The 27,038-nt window shown below is 40.9% G+C and overlaps 1 protein-coding gene across 4 annotated transcripts in view; it reads right to left on the bottom strand.

Moving 5' to 3' along the window:
- ARMC2 (armadillo repeat containing 2) overlaps nt 1–27,038 on the bottom strand; it is a 159,566-nt gene that overhangs the window by 27,184 nt on the left and 105,344 nt on the right. For 2 of the 4 annotated variants that reach the window (XM_065911815.1, XM_065911816.1), the window contains exons 14-18: nt 21,748–21,870; nt 21,326–21,439; nt 19,502–19,634; nt 19,011–19,171; nt 8,325–9,204 (exon numbers count right to left, since the gene is read on the bottom strand). In XM_065911815.1, coding sequence (XP_065767887.1) covers nt 9,047–9,204; nt 19,011–19,171; nt 19,502–19,634; nt 21,326–21,439; nt 21,748–21,870 — 689 coding nt within the window. In that variant the 3' untranslated portion in view covers nt 8,325–9,046. Of the gene's footprint in view, nt 1–8,324; nt 9,205–19,010; nt 19,172–19,501; nt 19,635–21,325; nt 21,440–21,747; nt 21,871–27,038 lie in introns of those variants that run through there. The other 2 variants (XR_010659954.1, XM_065911817.1) reach the window with 2 other exon arrangements.

A 27,038-nucleotide genomic window follows, 5' to 3' on the forward strand; every position in this document is an offset into this window, starting at 1 on the left:
CTTATTTAACTTATATGCAGAGTACATCATGAGAAACGCTGGGCTGGAAGAAGCACAAGCTGGAATCAAGATTGCAGGGGAAATATCAATAACCTCAGATATGCAGATGACACCACCCTTATGGCAGAAAGTGAAGAACTAAAAAGCCTCTTGATGAAAGTGAAAGAGGAGAGTGAAAAAGTTGGCTTAAAGCTCAACATTCAGAAAACTAAGGTCATGGCATCTGGTCCCATCACTTCATGAGAAATAGATGAGGAGACATTGGAAACAGTGTCAGACTTTGATTTTGGGGGCTCCAAAATCACTGCAGATGGTATTGCAGCCATGAAATTAAAAGACGCTTACTCCTTGGAAAGAAAGTTATGACCAACATAGATAGCATATTGAAAAGCAGAGACATTACTTTGCCAACAAAGGCCCATCTGGTCAAGGCTATGGTTTTTCCAGTGGTCATGTATGGATGTGAGAGTTGAACTGTGAAGAAAGCTGAGTGCTGAAAAACTGATGCTTTTGAACTATGGTGTTGGAGAAGACTCTTGAGAGTCCCTTGGACCACAAGGAGATCCAACCAGTCCATCCTAAAGGAGACCAGTCCTGGGTGTTCATTGGAAGGACTGATGCTGAAGCTGAAACTCCAGTACTTTGGCCACCTCATGCGAAGAGTTGACTCATTGGAAAAGACCCTGATGCGTGGAGGGATTTGGGGCAGGAGGAGAAGGGGATGACAGAGGATGAGATGGTTGGATGGCATCACCGACTTGATGGACATGGGTTTGAGTTAACTCTGGGAGTTGGTGATGGACAGGGAGGCCTGGCATGCTGCAATTCATGGGGTTGCAAAGAGTCAGACACGACTGACCAACTAAACCGAAGGCAACAGCTCCATTTACAATAGCATCAAAAATAATAAAATACTTAGAAATAAATTTAACCAAAGGAGTTGAAAGACTTGACAATGAAAACTATAAAACATAACCATAAGAAAATAAAGAAGACACAAACAAATGAAAGACATCCTGTGTTCATAGATTGGAATACTTCATATTGTTAAGATGTCAATACTACCTAAAACAATCTACAAATTCAATGCCTTTTTCTCCTGCAGAAATAGAAAAATCCATCCAAAAATTCACATGGTGTCTCAAAAGACTCTACATAGCCAAAAGAATCCTGAAAAAGAACATAGCTGTAAGTCTCACAATGTCCTAATTTCAAAACATTTTCAAAAGCTACATTATCAAAACAGTATGGTACTTGCATAGACATATACCCAGAAACAAGCCTTCATGATCTTCAACAAGGATGCCAGGACTATTCGATGAGAAAAGAACTGTCTGGGCAAAACTAGATATTCACATGCAGAAGAATGAAGTTAGACCTTTATTTTAGAAACATACACAAAAATTAACTAAAATGGATTAAAGACCTAAGTGTAAGAACTAAAACTATAAAGCTCCTAGAACAAAAGATAGCATAGCTTCAGGACACTGGATTTGGCAATGATTTATTGGACATAATACCAAAAGGCAAAAGTAAAAATAGACAAATAGAACTACATCAAACTTACTTCTGTGCATCAAATGGCATGAAAGTAAAAGTCACTCAGTCGTGTGTGACTCTTTGCAACCCCATGAACTGTATAGTCCTGGATTCTCCAGGTCAGAATACTGGCATGGGTAGCCTTTCCTTTCTCCAGGGGATCTTCCCAAACTGGGGATCAAACCCAGGTCTCCTGCATTGCAGGCAGATTTTTTACCAGCTGAGTCACAGGGGAAGCCCAAGAATGCTGGAGTGGGTAGCCTATCCCTTCTCCAGGGGATCTTCCCGACCCAGGAGTTGAACCGGGTCCCCTGCACTGCAGGCAGATTCTTTACCAACTGAGCTATCAGGGGAGCCCAAAGGGCATGATCAATAGTAAAAAAAAAAAAAAAAGTAACCTACAAAATGGGAGAAAATATTTGTTAATCATGTATCTGATAAAGTCTTAATATCCAAAATATATAAATAACTCCTTTAAATCAATGACTACCACACACAAAAAAAGATAGCTTGATTAAAAAATAGATAAGAGTTTTCAGGATATAGGTCTTTTGGCTCCTTAGACAGGTTTATTCCTAGGTACATTATTCTTTTTGATGTGATAGTATATGGAACTGTTTCCTTAACTTCTTTTTGTGTTGACTTTCTGCCTTTACTATATGTTCGCCTCTACTTGTGAACTTTTCTGTTTCATAATTTTCTTGATTTTAGATGTGGTCTTAAAAAAAAAAAATTATTTGGCCACACTGGATCTTAGTTGCAGCATGCAGAATCTTCAGTTGCACCATAGAGAATCTTTTAGTTGCAGCATGTGGGATCTCGTTCCCTGACCAGGGATTGAACCCAGGTTCCCGGGCATTGGGAGTGCAGAGACCTAGCCACTGGATCACCAGGGAGGTCCCTTGATGCAACCTCTACTATTTAAAGAAGTTCCTTTAGAATTTGTCATAAAGCTGGTTTGGTCATGCTTAATTCTTCAAGCTTTTGCTTGTCTGTAAAGCTTTTGATTTCTCTGTACCCTCTTATGGAAAAGCCCAAATGAGCTTTTTTGGCCAACCCAATACAAGACCTGTACTCCATAAACAGTAAGATGCTAATGAAAGAAGTTGAAGATGACACAGATGGAAAGATATACCACATTCTTAGGTTGGAAGAATCAATATTATAGAATGACCATACTAACCAAGACAATCTATAGATTCAATGCAATCCCTTTCAAATTACCAACAGCATTTTTCACAGAACTAGAACAAAACTTTTTAAAAATTTCCGTGGGAACACAAGACTCCAATAACCAAAGCAATCCTGAGAAAGGAAAATGGAGCTGGAGAAATCACACTCTCTGACTTTAAACTATATTACAAAGCTACATTAGTCAAAGCAGTATGGTACTGGCACAAAAACAGACACATAGATCAATGGAACAGAATAGAAAACCCAGAAATAAATGCTAACATCTATAGTCAATTAACATACAACAAAGGAGGCAAGAATATACAATAGAGAAGAGACAGTCTCCTCAACAAGTGGTGCTGTGAAAACTGGACAGCTACATGTTAAAAAACAGAAAAAGAATTTAAAACATTTTTTAACACCATAGACAAAAAAATTAACTCAAAATGGATTAAAGACGTAATGTCAGACCTAAATGTAAGACTGGATACTATAAAACTCCTAGAGGAAAATTGTAGCAATATTTTTTAATCCCTCTACTACAGTAATGGAAATAAACAACCAAATGGGAGCTAGTTAAATTTAAAAACTTTTGCAGAGCAAAGGAAATTATAAACAAAATGAAAAGTCAACCTATGGAATGGGAAAAAATATTTGCAAATGATGTGAAAACAAGAGATTAATTTCCAAAATATACAAACAACTCATACAGCTTAATGTCTCAGGAAATTCAAACAGTGCTCTGTATCAACCTAGAAGGGTGGGATGGGGAAGGAGATGGGAGGGAGTTTCAAAAGGGAGGGGATATATGTAAACCTATGGCTGATTCATGTTGCGGTTTGACAGAAAACAGCAAAATTCTGTAAAGCAATTATCTTTCAATAAAAAATAAATTCATTAAAATAAAATAAACAGCTCAATCTATTTAGAAGCCTTAAATGGACACTTCTCCAAAGAAGACATACAGATGACCAACAGACATATGAAAAGATGCTCAATATCACTAATTATTAGAGCAGTTGAAATCAGAACTAAAGTGAGGTATCACTTCACTCCAATCAGAACAGCCATCATCAAAAAGTGATCAAATGGTAAATGGAGACTGTGTGGAAAAAAGGAAGCCCTCCCACACTGTTGGTGGGAATGTTAATTGGTGCAGCCACTATGGAGAACAATATGAATGTTCCTTCAAAAACAAAAAATAGAATTATCATATGATCCAGCAATCCCACTCCTGGTCACAGGTTCAGAGAAAGCTATAATTTGAAAAGATACACACACCCCAATGTTCATAGCAGCACTACTTAAAATAGCAAAGACATGGAGTCAGCCTAAGTGTTCACTGAGAGATGAATGGGTAAAAAAGATGTGGTGATATATACACAATGGGGTATTACCAAGTCATAAAAAAAAAATGAAATAATGCCATTTGCAGCATGGACGGATCTAGAGATTATCATACTAAGTGAAGTCAGTTAGACAAAGAAAGATAATGATTTCGCTTATTGTATGTGGAAAGAATCTAAAATAAAAGCATACAAATGAACATATTTACAAACAGATTCACAGATATGGAAAGCAAACTTATGGTTGTCAAAGGGGAAAGTGGGGTGGAAGAGGGATGAACTCGGAGTTTGGGATTAACATATACACACTACTATATATAAAATATTGGGTTGGCCAAAAGGTTCATTCAGATTTTTCCATAGCATCTTATGGAGAAATTCAAATGAACATTTTAGTCACCCCAATAGATAATCAACAAAGACCTACTATATAGCATAGGGAACTATACTCAATATCTTATAAAACCTATAACAGAAATGCATCTAAAAAATGTGTGTGTGTGTATCCGAATCACTTTGCTACACACCAGAAACTAACACATTATAAATCAACTACACTTCAAAAATTTTTTTAATAAATTTTAAAAAAATAAAAATTTGAAATGGCAAATGACTTGAATAGGCATTTCTCCAAAGATGATATATAAATGGCCAATAAGCATGTGAAGATACTCAATACCATTACTTATTAGAGAAATGCAAATCAAAACCAACGTGAGATACCATTTCACAACCATAAGGATGGCTACTATCAAAACAACAACAACAGAAAATAACAAGTGCTAGAGAAGATGTAAAGAATGGGTGGTTGCTATCCAAAAGTCTACAAGCAATAAATGCTGGAGAGGGTGTGGAGAAAAGGGAACCCTCTTACACTGTTGGTGGGGATGCAAACTAGTACAGCCACTATGGAGAACAGTGTGGAGATTCCTTAAAAAACTGGAAATAAAACTGTCATATGACCCAGCAATCCCACTTCTGGGCATACACTCCGAGGAAACCAGATCTGAAAGAGACGTGTATTCCAATGTTCATCGCAGCACTGTTTATAATAGCCAGGATATGGATGCAACCTAGAAGCCCATCAGCAGACGAATGGATAAGAAAGCTGTGGTGCATATACACCATGGAATATTACTCAGCCATTAAAAAGAATACATTTGAATCAGTTCTAATGAGATGGATGAAACTAGAGCCCATTATACAGAGTGAAGTAAGCCAGAAAGATAAACACCAATATAGTGTACTAACGCATATATATGGAATTTAGAAAGATGGTAACAATAACCCTATATGCAAGACAGAAAAAGAGACACAGATGTATAGAACAGACATTTGGACCCTATGGGAGAAGGCAAGGGTGGGATGTTCTGAGAGAACAACATCGAAACATGTATATTATCAAGTGTGAAACAGATCTCCAGTCCAAGTTGGATGCATTAGACAAGTGCTCAGGGCTGGTGCACTGGGATGACCCAGAGGGATGGGATGGGGAGGGAGGTGCGAGGGGGGTTCAGGATGGGGAACACATGTAAATCCATGGCTGATTCATGTCAGTGTATGGCAAAAACCACTACAATATTGTAAAGTAATTAGCCTCCAACTAATAAAAATAAATGGGGAAAAAAAAAAGAATGGGAACCCTTGTGCACTGTTGGTGATGTGAAATGATGTAGCCTCTGCAGAAATTAATACAGACATTCCTCAAAAAATTAACAGTAGAACTACTATATCACCCAGTAATTCCGTTTCTGGGTATATATCAAAAGGAGCTGAAAGCAGGACCTTGAAGAGGTCATTTATACACCCATGTTCATAGTAACATTATTCACAATAGCCATGAGATAGAAGCAACCCAAATGTCCTGATGAGTTAACGGATGAAGAAATATGATATAAACATACAAGAAAATATTATTGAGCCTTAAAAGGAAGGAAATCCCATCACACACCACAACATGGATGAACTTTGAAGACATTATGCTTAGCAAAATAAATCAGTCAAAAAATGACAAATGCTGTATGAGGGATCTAAACTAATCAAATCAAATTCATGGAAACAAAGTAGGATGGTGGTTGCTAGGGGCTGGAAAGAGGAGGAAAGAAGGAGTTGTTTAATGGACACAGAGTTTCAGTTTTGCAAGATGAAAAAGTTCTGCGAAGGAAGAACTTTGCAGACAAATGTGAGTAAGCTTAACACCACTACAACATTTAAAGATGGTTAAGATGGTAAATTTTCCAACTGTAATTTTTAAGGTAGGCAGATAGTTCCAATAATAAGGTAGGCAGATAGGCAAAAGAACCAGAGATCAAACTGCCAAAATCCACTGGATCATCAAAAAAGCAAGAGAGTTCCAGGAAAATATCTACTTCTGCTTTTTTGACTACACCAAAGTCTTTGACTGTGTGGATCACAACAAACTTTAAAAATTCTTTAAGAGATGGGAATACCAGACCCCCTGAATTGCCTCCTGAGAAATCTGTAGGCAGGTCAAGAAGCAACAGTTAGAACTGGACATGGAACAACAGACTGGTTCCAAATCGGGAAAGGAGTACATCATGGCTGTATACTGTCATCCTGATTATCTAACTTCTATGCAGAGTACATCATGTGAGATGCCGAGCTGGATGAAGCACAAGCTGGAATCAAGATTGAATCAAGATCTCAATCAAGAAACAGAAATATCAATAACCTCAGACACACAGATGACAGCACCCTTATGGCAGAAAGCAAAGAAGAACTAAAGAGGAGAGTGAAAAAGTAGGCTTAAAACTCAACATTCAAAAAACTAAGATCATGGCATCCGGTCCCATCACTTCATGGCAAATAGAAGGGAAAACAATGGAAAGAGTGAGAGTTTATTTTCTTGGGCTCCAAAATCACTGCAGATGGTGATTGCATTACTTTGCCAACAAAGGTCTGTCTAGTCAAAGCTATGGTTTTTGGTGTTGGAGAAGACTCTTGAGAGTCCCTTGGACAGCAAGGAGGTCAAACCAGTCAATCCTAAAGGAAATCAGTCCTGAATATTCATTGGAAGAACTGATGTTGAAACTGAAACCCCAATACTTTGGCCACCTGATGCAAAGAACTGATTCATTGGAAAAGACCCTGATGCTGGGAAAGACTGAAGGCAGGAGGAGAAGAGGACTACAGAGGATGAGATAGTTGGATGGCGTCACTGACTCAATGGACATAAGTTTGAGCAGGCTCTGGGAGTTGATGATGGACAAGGAACCCTGGTGTGCTGCAGTCCATGGGGTTGCAAACAGTCGGACACAACTGAGCAATTGAAATGAACTGAGATAGTTCCACATGGTTCAGCTTGCACATGAGTCTGAGGGAGAGGAGGTTAATATGAAGAACAAATGTAATGGTATTCTACTATGAGTTATTATATTAATTATAAATACTGAGGGGGCTCTTTTAGGGGGAAAAGAGTTTTATCTTTTTCACTGAAAGTAGAATATATAGCCTGCTATGGGTAAAAATACTTAGATCTTCAAATGTTTTTGAGAGATTAGCCTATCAGACTTTTTAAAACTGTTTCCAGGGACTTCCCAGCTGGTCCAGTGGCTAGGACTCCACACTCCCAATGCAGGGGACATGGGTTTGTTTGATCCCTGATGGGGGAGATAGATCCCACATGCCACAACTAAAACCCAGTGCAGCCAAATAAATATTTTTTTAAAAAAAGATTTCAACTGTTGGAGTGAATCTCCTAGCATAGATGCATGGATAACAGACTACAGTGAGTGTCTCTAGATGATTTTGCTGAGCCCCAACCTGGGATGAGACCCAAACTAGAGGAGCCCTTGGAAAGTCTATTTGTTTCTGGAAATTTAGGGTTCTTCTAATAGACTTATAAGACTATAAGACTATCTAGTCTGTTAAAAGCCTGCCTTTAACTCATTATTAGTCTTGGTATTTTGTTAGGGTAAGAGATGAGTTTTTATGTTATTAATGGTTCATCTCTAACCCTACAGAGCAGAGTATCAAATCTACTTTTATTCTGAATCTTTCTTTGGCTAATATAGGATAGCAATGGTTATCTCAATTTCTTTGGTGTTGATCATTTATTCAAAGACCAATGTTATCCTATGAAGGGTGGAAAACCATAATTTATTGAGTACCTACTACACATCAGTCAGCATACTGGACAATTTGCCCACTTTTGTTTGTTTGTTCCTAAACTACATGATTACATTGTACACTTAAGCTAGAAATATTAAGTTAGTTGCCCAAAACCTAGGCAGGGGAGAACTAGGATTCAAACTGAGATCTGCCATATATTTCTAGTATATTGGATCACCTCTATAGTCACAAAGAGTTATAAGTAGAATTGTCTGGTCTATTCAGTTTATTTCAAATAAAAATAAAAAGGGAAAATACTCTCTTTTTCATCTATTTTACTTATTTAATAAAGAGTGGATGGCCCAAAGCAGTCTTCTCTAAATTTTCCTGCCTCCCCCTCCTCTTAGTGACAACCAGAAAAATAGTGGTACCTAACCAGGAGACTATTATTAAAAGCTGTAAGGATCAGTGGAGATGCTTATGTCGTAATGTATTCCTAATAGTGTTGACCACCATTCTTTCTGTACATAAAATCTAATTGTCTTCATTGCCCAGTTCATTGACTGAACTGACAAGCAATTAAATTCTAGAATTGTGACATCAGGATTTTAAGACTAGAACTAAATTATTCAATAGAGAATAGAATAAAAAGTCATTTACTTAGAAATACCATGAATATATTTTCATCTTAAATTTCTCATAGTAGGAAGCACAACATGTATATTCATTTTTCCACAATACCTACCACAAGAAATGCTTATTTCTTTTAATACACTAAGACTACTCACTAAAATAAGTATCTGAAAAACTTTGAATATTTGTTAATATTGAAAAAAAAAAAAAAGTTCATGCTTATTACCACTTCTTAAGAATGATGGAGACCTGACTTCCTGTTTCTGTTGTTAATCTGCATCATGTTAGAAAGAAGGAATAGGCAGAGGTTCCAGGAAGGTGTGATGATTCTTAATTCGGTTTAGAAGCTGCTGTGCCACCGGTCTGAATTCTGTTTCCCAGTGGAGTTTGTGATAGTTTTTTAGGTCTTGGTCAAAACTCCTGTTCAATGCTAGTTCTTCATCTGCATCAGAAAAATTAAAATTACAGCAATTACTTAGAAATGTAATCCTGCTGAATGGTTTAATTTTTGATGGCATGAGTTAAACTCATCCTGAGTCATCTCTAATTGCAACAAGGCTTTTTTATGCAGATAGTTCTTTATAGAAAAAATTTTAAGTAAGTATATGATAGTTTCTTAATTAAAAAAAAAAAGATAATAACCATGAGGACTTCCCTAGCAGTCCAAGTGGTGAAGACTCTATGCCTCCACTGCAGGGGGCCTGGGATTGGATCCCTGGTCAGGGAACTAAGATGGTGCATAGTGTGTGGCGTGGCAAAAAAAATAATAATCAAAGATAGCAATCTTCCTTAAAAAAAAAAAAAAATCCTAGACTGAATTGAGTTCTTACTTCAATTTATTCCTAATGTTACATCTAACTTTATATCCAAAAGTCAGATCACAATTTCTCAGAACAAACTATGAATAGATTATTTCCTTATCTGCACATTAAAAATGTTAATTATTAATTCTTCAGTGGTTGACAAATATAAAAGAAGTTAGGAAATCTTTTGGGAAAGTAGCACAGTTGAATTTGACTGAAAATGACTGAAAATCAACTTTGCTCATTTCAGAGCAGCCTGGACAAACTTCGTTGAAAAGATAACACCTCCCTCCCCCTGCCACCTTATGCTCACCCCAATAAAAGTGAAAAATGGAAGACTTTGAGAATCCTAAGCAATATTAGAATCCCAAGTGAATCCATGTATAATGCAGAAAAGCACTTGTTAAAAAAATGCAAAATTACAACATTGATTTATTTCTTAATCCAACAGCACTTTCAATTCTGTGAATACCATGAAAGTATATCCAACCCAAGTTGGAAGACAAATGGCTACTGAGGTTTCTGCACTGACCCGCCACTGCATTTCTGTTTACACTGGAACCCATGAGAAGGACTTCAGGAAAATGCACTGGCCTGCCAGTCAGAAGGTTGGCTCTGCCACTTCCTAGGTCTGAGGCTGAGGCAGACTTCTTAAGTGGTAACCACTAAGTCCTAAAGTGACCACAAATATTGCTGCTTGCATAATTTGCAAACTGCTTTCACAAGGCCCACTAAAATCCTACCATCAAACGCTTCCTCGGTGCTTACATCAAACTTCTTACCCTGAGTATTTTCGGTACACACGATGTACACTGTGTGTACTTTGGCACTACTGGTGCTGGTGTCACCACCCAGAATAAGATAAGTCTGGAATCCCAGTTTGTACCTTCCCGTCCTTCCCCTAGCCAACTGGACAGCTATGCAACTCTGAGATAAGTTCTGGGCAGACACAAACAATTCAGCAAAGCTCTCCATGGAGACCCCTGTAAGCAAACCTGACTCTCCCCAACCATTTGATAATCAAGGCCTTGAAAGAAGGAGAATCCAGATGGTGTCTGATGCCTTAAAAGTCCTTCCTGTTGGGCTATTTCCAAACTAAAGCGGTCTGTGAGACTCTGAGTGCTCTTGAATTCCTAGATCTACTTCCTGCTCACTCTTCTGCAGATGTTCTGAGTACTAAACTTTTGTTAAAAATGATTTCTTTTTTTTATGCTCTTTTTCCAAAGCAGCTTAGACTGATGGCTGCCCAGGCAACCTTCAGTCTTTCTCTCTGTCCAGGACTTTGACTGGGTTTGATGATTTTAGCCAAGTCACTATTTTGGTGTCTGGGGTTTCTTAATCTAACATCGAGACTATATTACTCTTCTTGAGGCTCAACGTATAAGTAATCTACACTTGTACCCTCTTAATTGTAAATTGGGTTAGGCAAGATAACAAAAGTGGTCAAATAACTATAGATAAGAGAAAAGCAGTCTCAAGTTGCAAAGTAAATACAGCAAATGCATAAAATGTGTCATATTACACTAGATGTTAAATTTTGGAACTTGTATTACAATCAACAGCAGAGACTAACCCAAGAAAAACTTAGATCTATGATTTTCAAACTTATTTTTTTACTGTGACCTAGGAAGTCCATATTACATGATGACTATATACACATATTTATAAACAAATAACAAATGCTTCATGATAAAATACTTATCTTTTCTACATGTAATATATTCTGATATTCTCTTTGTTTGCTGCTTCATTTTTCAAACTGGTCACAGTGTGAAAAGTACTGATTTAGATAACCAGTTATTGCTCAACTTTCTTTGTACACAGCACACTTCCAAAAACTAGAATTTTAGGTAAGGTTTTAGAAAGGATTAAAAGACAAAAAGGCAGAACACTGAAAGATGAGCCCCCCAGGTCAGTATGTGTCCAGTATGCTACTGGGGAAGGGCAGAGAAATAGCTGCAGAAAAAATGAAGAGGCTGAGCCAAAGCTGAAACAATGCCCAGTTGTGGTTGTGTCTGGTGGAGAAAGTAAAGTCCGATGCTGTAAAGAACAATAGTGCATAGGAACCTGGAATGTTAGGTCCATGAATCAAGGTAAATTGGACGTGGTCAAGCAGGAAATGGCAAGAGTCGATATTGACACTTTAGGAATCAGTGAACTAAAACGGATGGGAATGGGTGAATTTGATTCAGATGACCATTATATATCTACTACTGTGGGCAAGAATCCCTTAGAAGCAAAGGAGTAGCCCTCACAGTCAACAGAAGAGTCTGAACTGCAGTACTTGGGAGCAATCGCAAAAAAGACAGGATGATCTCCATTTGTTTCCAAGGCAAATCTTTCAACATCAGTGTAATCCAAGTCTATCTTTCAATCACTAATGCTGAAGAAGTTGAAGTTGAACCATTCTATGAAGACCTATAAGACCTCTTAGAACAAACACCAAAAAAAGATGTCCTTTTCATCATAGGGGACTGGAATGCAAAAAGTAGGAAGTCAAGAGAATCCGGAATAACAGGCAAGTTTGGCCTTGGAGTACAAAATGAAGAAAGGCAAAGGTTAACAAGAGTTCTGCCAACAGAACGCACTGGTCATAGCAAACACCCTCATCCAACAACACAACAGAAGACTCTACACATGGACATCACCAGACAGTCAATATTGAAATCAGATTGATTATATTCTTTGCAGCCAAAGATGGAGAAGCTCTATACAGTCAGCAAAAACAAGACCAGGAGCTGATTGTGGATCAGATCATGAACTCTTATTGCAAAATTTAGACTCTAATTGAAGAAAGTAGAGAAAACCACTAAGCCATTCAGGTATGACCTAAATAAAATCCCTTATGATAACATAATGGAAGTGATGAATAGTTCAAGGGACTAAATCTGGTAGACAGAGTGCTTTAAGAACTATGGGCGGAGGTTTGTATCATTGTACAGGAAGTGGTGACTAAAAACATCCCCAAGAAAAATAAATGCAAGAAGGCAAAGTGATTGTCTGAGCAGGCCTTACAAATAGCTGAGAAAAGAAGTGAAAGGCAAAGGACAAAGGGAAAGATAAACCCAACTGAGTGCAGAGTTCCAGAGAATAGCAAGGAGATAAGAAAGCTTTCTTAAGTGAACAATGCAGAGAAACAGAGGAAAACAGTAGAATGGGAAAGACCAAAGATCTCCTCAAGAAAATTAGAGATACCAAGAGAATATTTCATGCAAAGATGGACACTATAAATGAAAGAAATGGCAAGGACTTAACAGAAGTAGAAGAGATTAAGAAGAGGTGTCAAGAATACACAGATGATCTGTACAAAAAATGTCTTAATAACCCCGATAACCACAATCATGTGGTCACTCACCTAGAGCCAGACATCCTGAATGTGAAGTCAAATGGGCCTTCAGAAGCATTACTATGAACAAAACTAGGGAGGTGATAGGATCCCAGCTGAGTTATTTCTAATCCTAAAAGATGATGCTGTAAAAGTGCTGCACTCAAAATGCCAGCAAATTTGGAAAACTCAGCAGTGGCCACAGGACTGGAAAGGGTCACTTTTCATTCCAATCCACAAAAAAGGCAATGCCAAATATTGTTTAACTACCATACAGTTGTACTCATTTCACACGCTAACAAGGTAATACTCAAAATCCTTCAAGCTAGGCTTCAACAGTATGTGAACCGAGATCTTCCAGATATACAAGCTGAATTTAGAAAAGGCAGAGGAACCAGAGATCAAATTGCCAACATCTGCTGGATCATAGAAAAAACAAGGGAATTTAAAAAAAAAGTCTACTACTGCTTCATTGACTATGCTAAAGCCTTTGACTGTGTGGATCACAACAAACTGTGGAGAATTCTGAAAGAGATGGCACTATCAGACCACCTAACTTGCCTCCTGAGAAACCTGTACGCAGGTCAAGAAGCAACAGTTAGAACCAGATACGGAACAGTGGACTGGTTCAAAAGTGAGAAAAGGAGTCCATCAAGGCTGTATACTGTCACCCTGCTTATTTAACTTACATGCAGCGTATATTATGTGAAATGCCAGGTTGGATGACGCTCAAGCTGGAATCAAGTTTGCCAGGAGAAACATCAACTTCAGATATGCAGATGATAGCACACTAATGACAGAAAGCAAAGAAGACCTAAGGAGCATCTTGGTGAAGGTGAAAGAGGAGAGTGAAAAGGCTGGCTTGACATCAACATTCAAAAAACAAAGATCATGGCAGCTGGTCCTATCTCTTCATGGCAAATAGATGGGGAAAACGTGGAAACAGTGACAGATTTCATTCTCTTGGGCTCCAAAATCACTGCAGCCATGAAATTAAAATATGCTTGCTCCTTCGAAGAAAAACTATGACAAATCTAGACAGCATCTTAAAAAGCAGAGACATCACTTTGCCATCAAAAGTCAGTACAGTCAAAGCTATGGTTTTTCCAGTAGCGATGTACAGTGTGAGAGTTGAACCATAAATAAGGCTGAGCGCTGAAGAATTGATGCTTTTCAACTGTGGTGTTGGAGAATACTCTTGAGAGTCCCTTGGACAGAAACAAGGAGATCAAACCAGTCAATCCTAAAGGAAATCAACCCTGAATATTCACTGGAAGGAGAGATGCTAAAGCTGAAGCTCTAATACGCTGGTTACCTAATGTGAACAGCTGACTCACTGGAAAAGACCCTGATGCTGGGAAAAACTGACAGCAGGAGGAGAAGGAGGTGACAGAGGAAGAGATGATTGGATGGCATCACTGACTCAATGGACATGAGTTTGAGCCAACTCCAGGAGATAGTGAAGGACAGGGAACCTGGTGTGCTGCAGTCCATGGAGTCACAAAGAGTCGGACACAACTGAGCGACTAAATGACAACAAAAAAGGGGCTTAAAACAACTGTCAGTGACCATTCTAATATGGTCTCTACTACAGTTTAAGGATCCTGCACATCACTGCACTCTTGCCTAGCCTGTTGTTCAGCACCAGGTAGCTACCATGGGTTTGATTACTGTTATAACTCTTATAAGGCACAGTTTTCACATATTCTAGAAGCACCTGATGACTCTTTGGCATAAGCATGATGATATGACCCTCTACTTTGAACGCTGGGGCCTCCTCTATCCCTTATCACATAACCTAGGTTCTAAGTTCCACATATCTTGTTATTTAGTTGCTAACTTGTGCTCAACTCTTTGCAACCCCATGGACTGTAGCCCACCAGGTTCCTCTGTCCATGGGATTTCCCAGGCTAGAATACTGGAGTGGGTTGCTATTTCCTTCTCCAGGGGATCTTCCTGACCCAGGGATCAAACCTATGTCTCCAGCATTGGCAGGCTGATTCTTTACCATTGAGCCACCTAGGGAAGCCCTCCACTTACCTCAGATGAATATAAAATAACCTAGAGTCATTTACGTTCACAATAACAAACCGCACACACTAATCACCAGTGTATACTGGTGATGACCAGTTGCCAGCCACCCTGAGAGAAGCTCGTGGTCGTGTGCCAGGGCATACCACCTAAGAACTTCAAGATAAACAGATTGCTCGTGAGTTTACGAGAAGTGGCTGTAGCACACCAGGAAGTTTTAGACCACGATCTTTTTAAGCCACTTTCCTAAAAGACTGTCAACATCCCAACCACACTGAGTCCCACTACTTTCTTTCTCCAGCTTCCCATCAAGAAAAAGTTGGCTAACTTACATTGCTATGTCAATTGCCCTACCGTGATTTCTAAAAACAGTGCTCACACTACATTGTGGGACTTTTGTGATTTAACAGCTCATCCTGTTTTCAAAATGGCCTGTTGTTTTTTTAACCTATCGCTGTAAAAAAATTGAAATTTTAAGTATACTCTCACTCATATACCCATTTCAACTGCTGCCGCCCAGCTGGTCGGACACAACTACAGCCTGTGTCAGAAGTAAGGCTCTGAGGCCCACACTGTGGAGAGGGGGGCCAGGAAGTAGCCAGTCCTCACGGCTGATAGCAGCACTCGTGATCACATGAGAAGTGCATGCCACGCTCTGATGATGACCTGGCTCCCTGGTGGACTGTGTTTATTTTTCTTACCCGTGCCTCCATCCCCTTCCAGGGTTGGGTGGGATGGGGTGGGGTAAGGGCATCCTATGTAATGGAGCAGCAGAAAAAACACAGGGGCTCGATGTTTACTCCCTGATGAAAAGCCCTGGCTTTGCTACGGTATGATCTTAGGCAAGTCACTTACTTAACCCTCCTAGACGAACCTACCTCAACTGTCACCTAACTGATGACCTTAGATCTTAGAAGGATAGAATGAACGTCCTTTTAAAAGTATACAGCACTATTAAAGATACCACTATTGTCAGTTGATCCACAAGCATCTATCAAGAACCTGCTTTGTCCAAGGCAATATCCTCTCCTTAAAGTGGCTCCGTTGGAGTGGGGAAACAAAAGGTACAAAACAAGAATACAGAACAAGTTACACAGTTCATGATTAATTGCTATGTAAGCAGTACAGCTTCCCTATGACTGTGGGCTTGGAAAGCTCATGAGAAGGGCCTGCCAGGACCGGCAGCCTTGGGCCAGGCAGGTAAGAGACCTGGCCAGAGCAAAGGTGCAAGGTTAGGGAAGCATGAGAGGAAGCCCATTCCTGCTCCAGGGAGGGCTGATGGAGGGAAGAGGCCCATTATAGTCAAGGGCATGCCAGGTGTGCTGCCCGCCTGTGAAGCCAGCCATGCCACATCCCTTCTTAGGTGGTACCACACGGCCCCACCAGTTTGCTATATATGGTTGACTGCCCCAGACTGAGGTGCCAAAGGAAGTCACAGACAGCCTGCAGTGGAGGCAGCTGCTGCCTGAGGCACGAAAGCCTAAAGCCCAGGAAAATGACTCATGGAACCAGTCACATCTTCTCCCCAAATGGGAGACAGAAAGTCGTGCCAACAGCAGAGGAGACAGAGGCCCACTCACGACAGCAGCAAGAAGCAGCCTTGAGACAGCTGGAGCCATGGCCATGCAGGAGCCTAGAGGGAACGAGGGGGACAAAGGCCTTTTTCCTTAAGAGCGGAGACAGCACTGCTGAGTCTTAGCAGGGTGGAGTAGATGCTGCTGCTACTGATGGGGCCATCTTCCACATCCTGAGTGCTGGTCCAGCAGGCTCTGGGCAATGCACATGTTTCCCAGCTTCCTTCTTTCCGGGGCATCCTTCCCTTCAGCTCCTTCACTAACCGGGACGGAGTTCTCAGTGCTGCCCGAATAGCAGACTCACCTGTGGAACTTTTTAATGATGCAGATAATTGGCCTCCCCCAGAGCTCCTGAATCAGAATTCCTGGGGATGGGGCCAGGACAAGTGTGGTTTTTTTGATTGATTTTTCTTTTTAATTCCATATGTTCTAATTCCAATGTTCTGCCACAGTCGAGAACTGAATTAAAGCAAGTTGAGCACACTTCTGCTCCCAGCAACCCAAGAAAACTTCAAGTCTACAGAGCAGAATGTGAACCTCAATGATTTAAAATTGTGCTCATTTTGAGAAGGGAACCCTCCTACATTGTTGGTGGGAATGTCAATTAGCACTGCCACTATGGAGAACAGTATGGAGGTTCCTTAAAAAACTGAAAACAAAACTACCATATGACCCCACAATCCCACTCCTAGACATCTATCTGGAGAAAAACATGATTCAAAAGGATACATGAGCCGAAATATTCACTGCAGCATTGTTTATAATAGCCAAAACATGGAAGCAACCTAAATGTCCGACAGAGGAACAGATAAAGAAGATGTGGTACTTCATATACGATGGAATATTACTCAGCTATTAAAAAGAAGGCTGTCTGCAGCAACATAGATGGACCTAGAGAGTGTCATACTGGGTGAGTAAATCAGACAGAGGAGAAATACAACATGACATCCTGTACATGTGGAATCTAAAAGGAAATGATACAAATGAACTCACTTATAAAACAGAAAGATACTCACAGACTTAGAAAATGAACTGGTTGCCGGGGGAAGGGACGGTTAAGGGACCGTGGGAAGGTCATGTACACACTGCTATATTTAAAATGGATAACCTACAAGAACCTATTATATAGCTTTCTTTCAAATAGCTCTGGTCCGGAGTTCCCGTTTAATAACATATTGTTACAACAATAGAATTTACCAAGCATTTTCACAACGTGTGTTGAGAACCAGCTGTGTGTCAGGTTCTATGTGAATTTCTTTGTGCACGTCTATTCATTTATCACCCTAACAACTCTGCAAGTGAAAGTGAAGTCTCTCAGTCATGTCCGACTCTTTGTGACCACATGGACTGTAGCCTACCACGCTCCTTCATCCATGGGATTTTCCAGGCAAGAATACTGGAGTGGATTGCCATTTCTTTCTCCAGAGGATTTTCCCAATGCAGGGATCAAACCTGGGTCTCCCGCATTGAAGGCAGATGCTTTACCGTCTGAGCCATCAGGGAAGCCCAACAACTCTGCAAAGTGGATATCAATCATCCCCATCTTAGACACGAGAAGATATACATTCAGAGGTTAATATGCCCTGAGTTAAAACCTTGCATGTGATAAAGTGAGACTTTAATTCAGAGCTGCCTGACTATAACCTCTCGTCTTCCTGGAATGCTCTCAGGATGCATGTTTGATTCTCACGACTCCCTGCAACACAGCACGGACCTAACGTCCCCATTTTACAGATGAAAAGACAGGTTCTGAGAGAGTCTTATGTAGAATCACACCATCCCAGAGAGTCAGGATTTGAACTCACAGCCTCTGGGTCACACTGAGCTTTTCCGCATGGCTTTGCTGAGCCAACACGGTGCTTGGGAGATGATAGGCACATCTTCATTTTGGAAAATGAAGATTTTCCACTCACTTCTGACCTAAATCAGAAGTTAGGCCTAACCCAGGATGAGGAGAACTACCCTAAAAATAGAAACTTTTGAAAAAAAAAAAAAGAAACTTTTGCAATGGAAGACTCTCTCATCCTTCCTTTGGTTTGTATCAGTTACTTCCTACCTTTCAGTGTATGTCGGACAACACAGTAATGTCAAATAATTTCACAGACTCTCCCCACATAATACAATCATATATGCATAGGTTCATTAAAAGCATGACTTATTTCAGAGTAGCTTTTAACCATATATTCTCAATTACAACAATGTCTATATACTTTTTAAACAGCAATACATTTATGCCCAGATCGTCTATTTATGCAGCTTATAGAAAATTCAAAAAAAGGGGAAAAGCCACAAAAGAAATCATGACACCACCCAGTGAGTTAGAAGTCCTCATGTCCCCACTGTATATAAGATTCAGCCTCTTCTAGGTATCTCCAAATTATAATCGTCTTTAAGTTCTCTTGTTCCTTATCGAAAAAAAGCTACCCAACGCCTACCAATCTTTATCCACACAGGCAACAGGAAATGATTTTTCTCATTTTGATAAGATTCACAGATTCACAGTCAGGAGTCTTACCTAAAAATGATGACAGCAGGGCTAAGAGTGTGTTGGCAGCCTCATCTCCAAAACAGGATGAAGCATTGGTGATGTTTTCACTGAAGTTCCATAGCGTTTTGCAAACCAAGCAGGCCAGCTGCCAATCAGTAGGCCCAAAATCTCTTAAACAATCCACTAACCTAAGTGAAAAGTCAAATTGAGAAGTTATTAGGTCAGCACCTTTTTTATATTTTTAACATGATGATTAGCTTTCTTTGATACTGAATATACATTTCATATATAGTTCAGTGTTATTAAAATAATTTCACATCTACCAATTTAAGTAATTAACAAATTTAAGCAATAACCTATTTCTGAATTATTTTAAGCTTCCAGTGGAATCTAAATCCCCTCTTTAGCCTAGCTGGGCACTTCCAAATGGAGAAATATCTCTGCCCGGGAGAAATGAGGAGAGGGGCCTAAGCTCCCCTGTGAATCCTGATAGTCAGAACTCCATGCCTTGAACTTACTTTTTAATGCCACCTCCTTCTTTTAGGATGACTCGCTTGTCTCTATCCACGGTGAGGTTTAGGAGAACACCACAGGCAGAAAAGCAAATATCCTGATGCTTAGCGTCCAGCAGAGCAATCATGAACTTGTGGACTGGAAGGGTAGAGAACAAATGCAGACCAGAGAAGCGCAGGGGCCCCAGCTGTATTTCATTCCACAAATGGCAGAGGGGAAATGGGGAGCAGCTTGTGAAACTGGAAACCCTGCCAGGGGACTCAGTCCGCTCTCCGTGGGGCTTCCCCACTGCCCAGCGGGGAAAGTGCCTTCACCAACACCCACCACCGGTCACTTCAGAACCTGCGCCCCGCCCCGCAGGGTCCCTGTTCCCGGGTACTGCTGTATCCACCGCAGCATCAGCTCTCCCTTCCAGGCAGGGGGAGAGCCCCCGCCCGTGGAGAGGAGAGAACCACCTCCTTCCAATCACACAGGTGCCATTCATTTCATCTCTAACTTCTGGTTGTTCTCAAGGGCTCTTTTAAACCTCCAGCAGGAATTTTCTTAAAATACACAGCCCTGGAAGGGGGGCGGGAGGAGTAGGCTTCAGTGGAGATCTTCCTGGGAAGTCCTCCAAGGCCATAGCTTGTAAGAGAAGACTTGCTCAGACTGCTGGAAACCAGTCTGCAGGGAGGCCAGACTTCCAGTGTAGGGGACCTCTTATACCAGGACAGGCTCCCCCCAGCCCCCACCGCCTTCCCTTACTCCTAGAAACGGAACTCTGTCCTGTTTGCTCATCGCCCCCAGCAGGGGTTGGGGGAGAATGAATGTGTGTGCTCCGGTTCCACTGTTCACTTGGGAGGCAGCCTTGGCCTACTGATGGGTCAGCAGTGAGCTTGGCAAAGGCTCAATCACATGTGTTTTTAAGAGTTTAAGGAATATACATCAAAATGTTAACAATTATCTCTGGGGAAGTGTTTTTTTTTCAATCTGTATTATACAAATTTTCTATCACAAACTTGAATAACTAGGTATTTTTAGTTACTGTTTTTACATGAGATATTTGAGAAAAACAATATGTTTAGTATACACTCTTATGTACCTGCTACACAGTTTAAGAAATAAAATATTACAGGTCCAATTTTATATTTGGGGCATCCATTCAAATGTAACTTTGTCTTAAATGTGGAGTTTCTAATTCCAAATGCATTTATGCCTTATTCCATTAGCACATGAGTACATTACACAAACAATACCCAGGACCATTTCGCATGTTTTAAAACAATATTAATGGTATTATTTTATATGTGTCCTCCTATTACTACTAGATTTTTTGCTCCTATAGTATGTGTTGGAGGTTGATGCATGTTGATACATGAACTTCTAGCTCATTTATTTTAACTGCTGTAAAAGTTTGGTTGCATGAATATACCATAACATATTTATCCTCTTACCTGTTGATGGACCTTTAGGTTGTCTACATTTTTCACTATTACAAGCAGTACTATAATAGACATTCCAGTGCATGAAGGAGCATGTCTTTTGAGTCCATTCCCATGGACAGAAATGGTGTGTATAGATTACTCGTTTCACTTAAACACAAAACACATACACACACCATCTCAAAACTCAAAAGACCACTCATCAGGGAGAGGGAAACCCTGAGAACACAGCCCAGATCCATCTTGGCATCCTGAGCCAAGAGCCTTACAGATGGATGGAACAGAATGTAAAGCACTGCTTGTCCCAAAGCAGAAACAAGTGTCATGTTCTTGTGACCCAAGCTGCGAAAACACTCAGTTGTTTATTGCCAAGATGTGACTGTTTTTGAATGTATGTCATTAACTCACCATTTTTCTGCACTATGAAATCGCAGATGTCATGGTCCTGGGAGAGATTTCCAAAAACACGCACAGCCTCTAGGATTCCATCCATGTTGTTACTCACGAGGAGCTTTAAGAGCACTGGGTTTGGTGACCAGAGAAATAAAATCAGTGAATTTAAGTTATAAGTTAAAGGCTATTAGAAACCAATATCATGCTAAATACTATAACTTAAAAATGATAATAAAATTCCAAAGATAGGGGAATTTAGCAAGAACTAAGAAACTCATGTGTCCCCATATTCAACTTTCTTAGAATTAAATCAGGCTCTTAGATACTTGTACCAGAAGTCAGAAACTATAAATGCCTTTAGTTCTGTGTTTAATTAGTTAATAAAGTCAAAACCTTAAATGAACATGCATCTACCTAAACCCAACTCTGAACCTTACATTCAGCAATATATAGTTTTCTGTCTTGAATTATGGAATTCTTCACTTTGTAGTAAGATAAGTTGTTGATAGTTGCCGTAGTGTTGATCACCAGCTCCTCACAATCATCAATTGACTTGGATTCTGAAATAAAGTGAGCATAGGGTATCAAAGACTCGCTGCAGGGCAGAAGCCATGACCTCCTGACTGCAGCCCAGCTATACAGGGACCAGCCGCTGTCCCAGGTAAACATGATGTTGCTGCTTTATTTCCCATGACTCTTCCTGCAGGGAAACGCGCCCACGGCAGAGGACCACTCCAGGCCAGCATTTGGAACTCTCTAAGCTCAGTCCCTCTACCCAGGGGTCTGGAAAAGTCAGACTGATCCAGTCCCTGTATGCAAAGGTGAGCAGAGCTGGTCTGCCCTGACCCAGAACTATCCCGGGGCCTGCACCTTGGGAGTCTGTTCCCCGGACCCTCAACCTCCCGACAGAAGGACCCTTAGGTCGTAACCCATCTGTACTTCCTATCAGTGCTGCCTTCCAAACACGCAGGCTCTGACCGCCTCTCACTTCCTCTACCACCACCTCGTCCCTCTTTCACCTCCTCACTGGCTTCTCTTCTTCGCCTTTGCCTCCCTGAGCCTGCCCTCAATGTACGGATCCTTTAAAAGTCAGCCAGATAAAGCCACTCATCTCCCCTGGCCCACAGGCCCGACCTGGCTGCCCAGTCCTTACCTCCCAGGCCTTATTTGCTGCTCCAGCCCTCAGGTCCCTGATGCCAACCACACCAGTCTTTCCCTCTTTTTGAGCATTTCAGCCTGAGCCTGCCCAAGAACCTTTGCGCTGCTAGTCCCCCTGTCTGCATTATTCCTTCCTCCAGTTATCCTGGCTCACTCCTCATGTCCTTCTGGCTGCTGCTTAGCTATCACCTTATTGGACATAGTCTCCTTAGCCACTCTGTATAAAATAGCATTGTTACCCACATCCCACTCCCCGTCTTTCCTGTAACACATGGGACCACCTGACTTATGTGTTTAATGTCTATCTTCCAGCTCTAAAGTGTAACCCCATGAGGCTAAGGACTCATTCTTTGCATTATCACATTCTCAGCATCTAGAGCAGTGTCTGCACACAGTGATGCTCAACAGATGAGTAAGAACCTGCTGTGTATCACAGGGAACTCTACCACACACTCTGTAATGACCTGTATGGGGAAAGAATCTAAAAAAGAATGGATATGGTGAATGGCAGTGAAGAGGCCCAGGTGTCTTCTGCTCCTGGGCCTTCTCCAACATTGGCTCCAGCCTTCCCAAGACCCCCATTCTGGCGACTCCAGCAGGGCCTCTGCCTCGGCCCCTGGGCAGCATGTAGACCAACATCCAACAGCCAGTGAAGGTTTACACACTCAACGGGGATGAACAGTGGCACCAGGCATGACATCTAGCAATGTGGAGAAGCTGAAGGGCATGTCCCAGCTAGTCAGGGCATGACAAAATGTGGTCCACTGGAAAAGGGAATGGCAAACCACTTCAGTATTCTTGCCTTGAGAACCCCATGAACAGTATGAAGGGGAAAAAAGAACACTGAAAGATGAGCTCCCTTAGGTTGGCAGGTGTCCAATATGCTACTGGGGAAGGGCAGAGAAATAGCTCCACAAAAAGTGTAAGAGGCTGAGCCAAAGCAGAAACACCACCCAGTTGTGGATGTGACTGGTGATGGAAGTAAAGTCCGATGCTGTAAAGAACAATAGTGCATAGGAACCTGGAATGTTCGGTCCCTGAATCAAGGCAAATTAGAAGTGGTCAAACAGGAGATGGCAAGAGTGAACATTGACATTTTAGGAATCAGTGAACTAAAATGGATGGGAATGGGTGAATTTAATTCAGATGACCATTATATATCTACTACTGTGGGCAAGAATCCCTTAGAAGCAATGGAATAGCCCTCACAGTCAACAAAATAGTCTGAAATGCAGTAGCTGGGTGCAATCTCAAAAATGAAAGAATGATCTTGGTTCATTTCCAAGGCCAACCATTCAACATGACAGTAATCCAAGTCTATGTCCCAACTACTAATGCCGAAGAAGCTGAAGTTGAATGATTACATGGAGACTTACAAGAGCTCCTAGAACCAACATCAAAAAAGGACATCCTTTTCATTATAGGGGACTGGAATGCAAAAATAAGGAGTCAAGAGATCCCTGGAGTAACAAGCAAGTTTGGCTTTGGAGTACAAAATGAAGCAGGGCAAAGGCTAACAGAGTCTTGCCAAAAGAACTCATTGGTCATAGCAAACACCCTGTTCCAACAACATAAGAGATGACGCTACACATGGACATCACCAGATGGTCAATGTTAAAATCAGATTGATTGTATTCTTTGTAGCTGAAGATGGGGAAGTGCTATACAGTCAGCAAAAACAAGACCTGGAGCTGACTGTGGATCAGATCATGAGATCCTTATTTCAAAATTTAGGCTCAAAGTGAAGAAAGCAGAGAAAACCACTGGGCCATTCAAGTACGACCTAAATTAAATCCCTTATGATTATACAGTTGCGGTGATGAATAAATTCAAGGGACTAGATCTGGCAAACAGTGTGCCTGAAGAACTCTGGGAGGAGGTTCATACCATTGTACAGGAGGTGGTGACTAAAACTATTCCCAAGAAAAAGAAATGCAAGAAAGCAAAGTGGTTGTTTGAGGAGGCCTTACAAATAGCTGACAAAAGAAGAGAAGTTAAAGGCAAAAGAGAAAGGGAAAGATATACCCAATTGAATGCAGAGTTCCAGAGAACAGCAGAGAGAGATGAGAAAACTTTCTTAAGTGAACAATGCACAGAAATAGAGGAAAACAATAGAATGGAAAAGGTTAGAGATCTCTTCATGAAAATCAATACCAAGGGAACATTTCATGCAAAGATGGGCATAATAAAGGACAGAAACAGCAAGGACTTAACAAAAGCAGAAGAGATCAAGAGGAGTTGGCAAGAATACATAGAACTATACAAAAAAGATTTTAATGACCCAGATAACCACAAGGGTCACTCACATCCTGGAATGTGAGATCAAGTGGGCCTTAGGAAGTATTAACATGAACATAGCTAGTGGAGGTGATGTGCTTCTAGCTGAGCTATTTCAAATCCTAAAAGATGATGCTGTTAAAGTGCTACATTCAATATGCCAGCAAATTTAGAAAACTGAGCAGTGGCCAAAGGACTGGAAAAGGTCAGTTTTCATTCCAATCCCAAAGAAGGGCAATGCCAAAGAATGTTCAAACTATTGCACAATTGCACTCATTTCACACATGAGCAAGGTAATACTCAAAATCCTTCAAGCCAGGCTTCAACAGTATGTGAACTGAGAACTTCCAGATGTTCAAACTGAATTTAGAGCAGAGGAACCAGAGATCAAATTGCCAACATCTGCTGGATCATAGAAAAAGCAAGGGAATTCCAAAAAACATCTACTTCTACTTCACTGACTATGCTAAAGCCTTTGACTGTGTGGATCACAACAAACTTTAAAAATTCTTAAAGAGATGGGAATACCAGACCACCTGACCTGCCTCCTGAGAAATCTGTATGCAGGTCAAGAAGCAACAGTTAGAACTGGACATGGAACAACAGACTGGTTCCAAACTGGGAAAGGAGTACGTCAAGGCTGTGTATTGTCACTCTGCTTATTTAACTTATATGCAGAGTGTATTATGTGAAATGCCAGGCTGGATGAAGCACACGCTGGGATCAACCCTGAACATTCACTGGAAGAACCTGTGTTGAAGCTGAAGCTCCAATACCCTGGGCACCTGATGTGAAGAGCTGACTCATTGGAAAAGACCTTGATGCTGGGAAAGATTGAGGGCAAGAGAAGAATAGGGTGACAGAGGATGAGATGGTTGGATGACATCACTGACTCAATGGACATGAGTTTGAGCAAACTGCAGGAGACGGTGAAGGACAGAGAAGCCTGGCGTGCTGCAGTTCGTGGGGTTGCAAAGAGTGGGACACGACTTAGTGACTGAACAACAACATGTGTATCACTAATTCACTTTGATGTACAGCAGAAAGTAACATGACAAAGTCAACTACACTCCAAAAAAATTTTTTAAAAAGTAAGAACTTGAACCTTCTGGAAATATCAACTTACAAAACAGAAAGTTGTAGCATTTCAGTGTCTTGGGGGTGGGTCAGCATAAAGTTTATACAAAATTTGAAGCTAATAATAATAATAATAAACTCCATTGTTGTAAAAAAAAAAAAAAAGTGGTTAATGAATGCAAGAATGAGTGAATAAATGAATGAACAAATCCTTTAGCTTATCACATAAGACCCTTAGTAATTTTGTCCCTGCCTTCCACTCCACCTCCAGACTCATCTCCTGGTGACTCAGGCCACAGTACAGAGAAGGGCGGATGCCGGGGATCAGTCAGGAGACTCCTGTGGTGTCCGGACGGCAAAAAAGCTGAGGTGGGGATGATGGCAGAGATGGAGCACAGAGGCCAGGCTGCAAAATTATTTAGTGAGGAAAACAGACAGGACGTGCTGAAGACTGGATTGGGGGATGAGGGAGAGCAACCATCCAGGATGACCTCTGGGTTTCTGGATTACAAAAGTGAATGGACAGCAATCCCATTCTGAATTAATGGGAAGAAGGTCCAGCTGGGGGTAAGGCCATGAGTTAGATATCTTGGGGTACTTCTGAAGTATCCACAGTTGATGAGATTAGGTAAGGCAGTTAGGTGGACATACAGGTCTGGAAGTCAGAGAAAAAGTCAGGAGTCGGATTATACTAAACTGGCTACAGCAGTCTCTGCCTCTCTCCAGGCGCAGTGCATGGCCACCAGGACCTGGAGTACATACACCCGCCTCGCTGCCTGGCCATCAGTCATCGCCTGCCTGGGAAGGAGTCACCTCAGTGCCCGTTCGTGTCTTGGGCCCTGATTTGCCCACTGGGTTTTATTGGTTAAGTAGTGCCTTTTACCTCTTAAACAAAAAACTGAATATAGTTGATAAACAGTATTACATCAAATGTAGAACAGAGTGATTCAATGTTTTTGTAGATTATACTTCTAAAGTTATTACAAAATAACTGGCTGCAACCCCTGCACTGTATGATATATCCTGTTGCCTATCTATTTTATACATCATAGCTTTTGCCTCTTAATTCCATACTCCTATCTTGCCAGCCCCCCACCCCCGGACACTTCCCTCTGCCCACTGGTAACCACTAGTCAGTTCTCTATTTCTGTGAGTCTGTTTCTGTTTTGTTCCCTTCGTGTGTTTATTTTTTAGATTCCACAAATAAGTGAAATCA

The sequence above is a fragment of the Muntiacus reevesi genome, chromosome 19 (assembly GCF_963930625.1).
Source record: "Muntiacus reevesi chromosome 19, mMunRee1.1, whole genome shotgun sequence".
Lineage (NCBI taxonomy): Eukaryota > Metazoa > Chordata > Mammalia > Artiodactyla > Cervidae > Muntiacus > Muntiacus reevesi.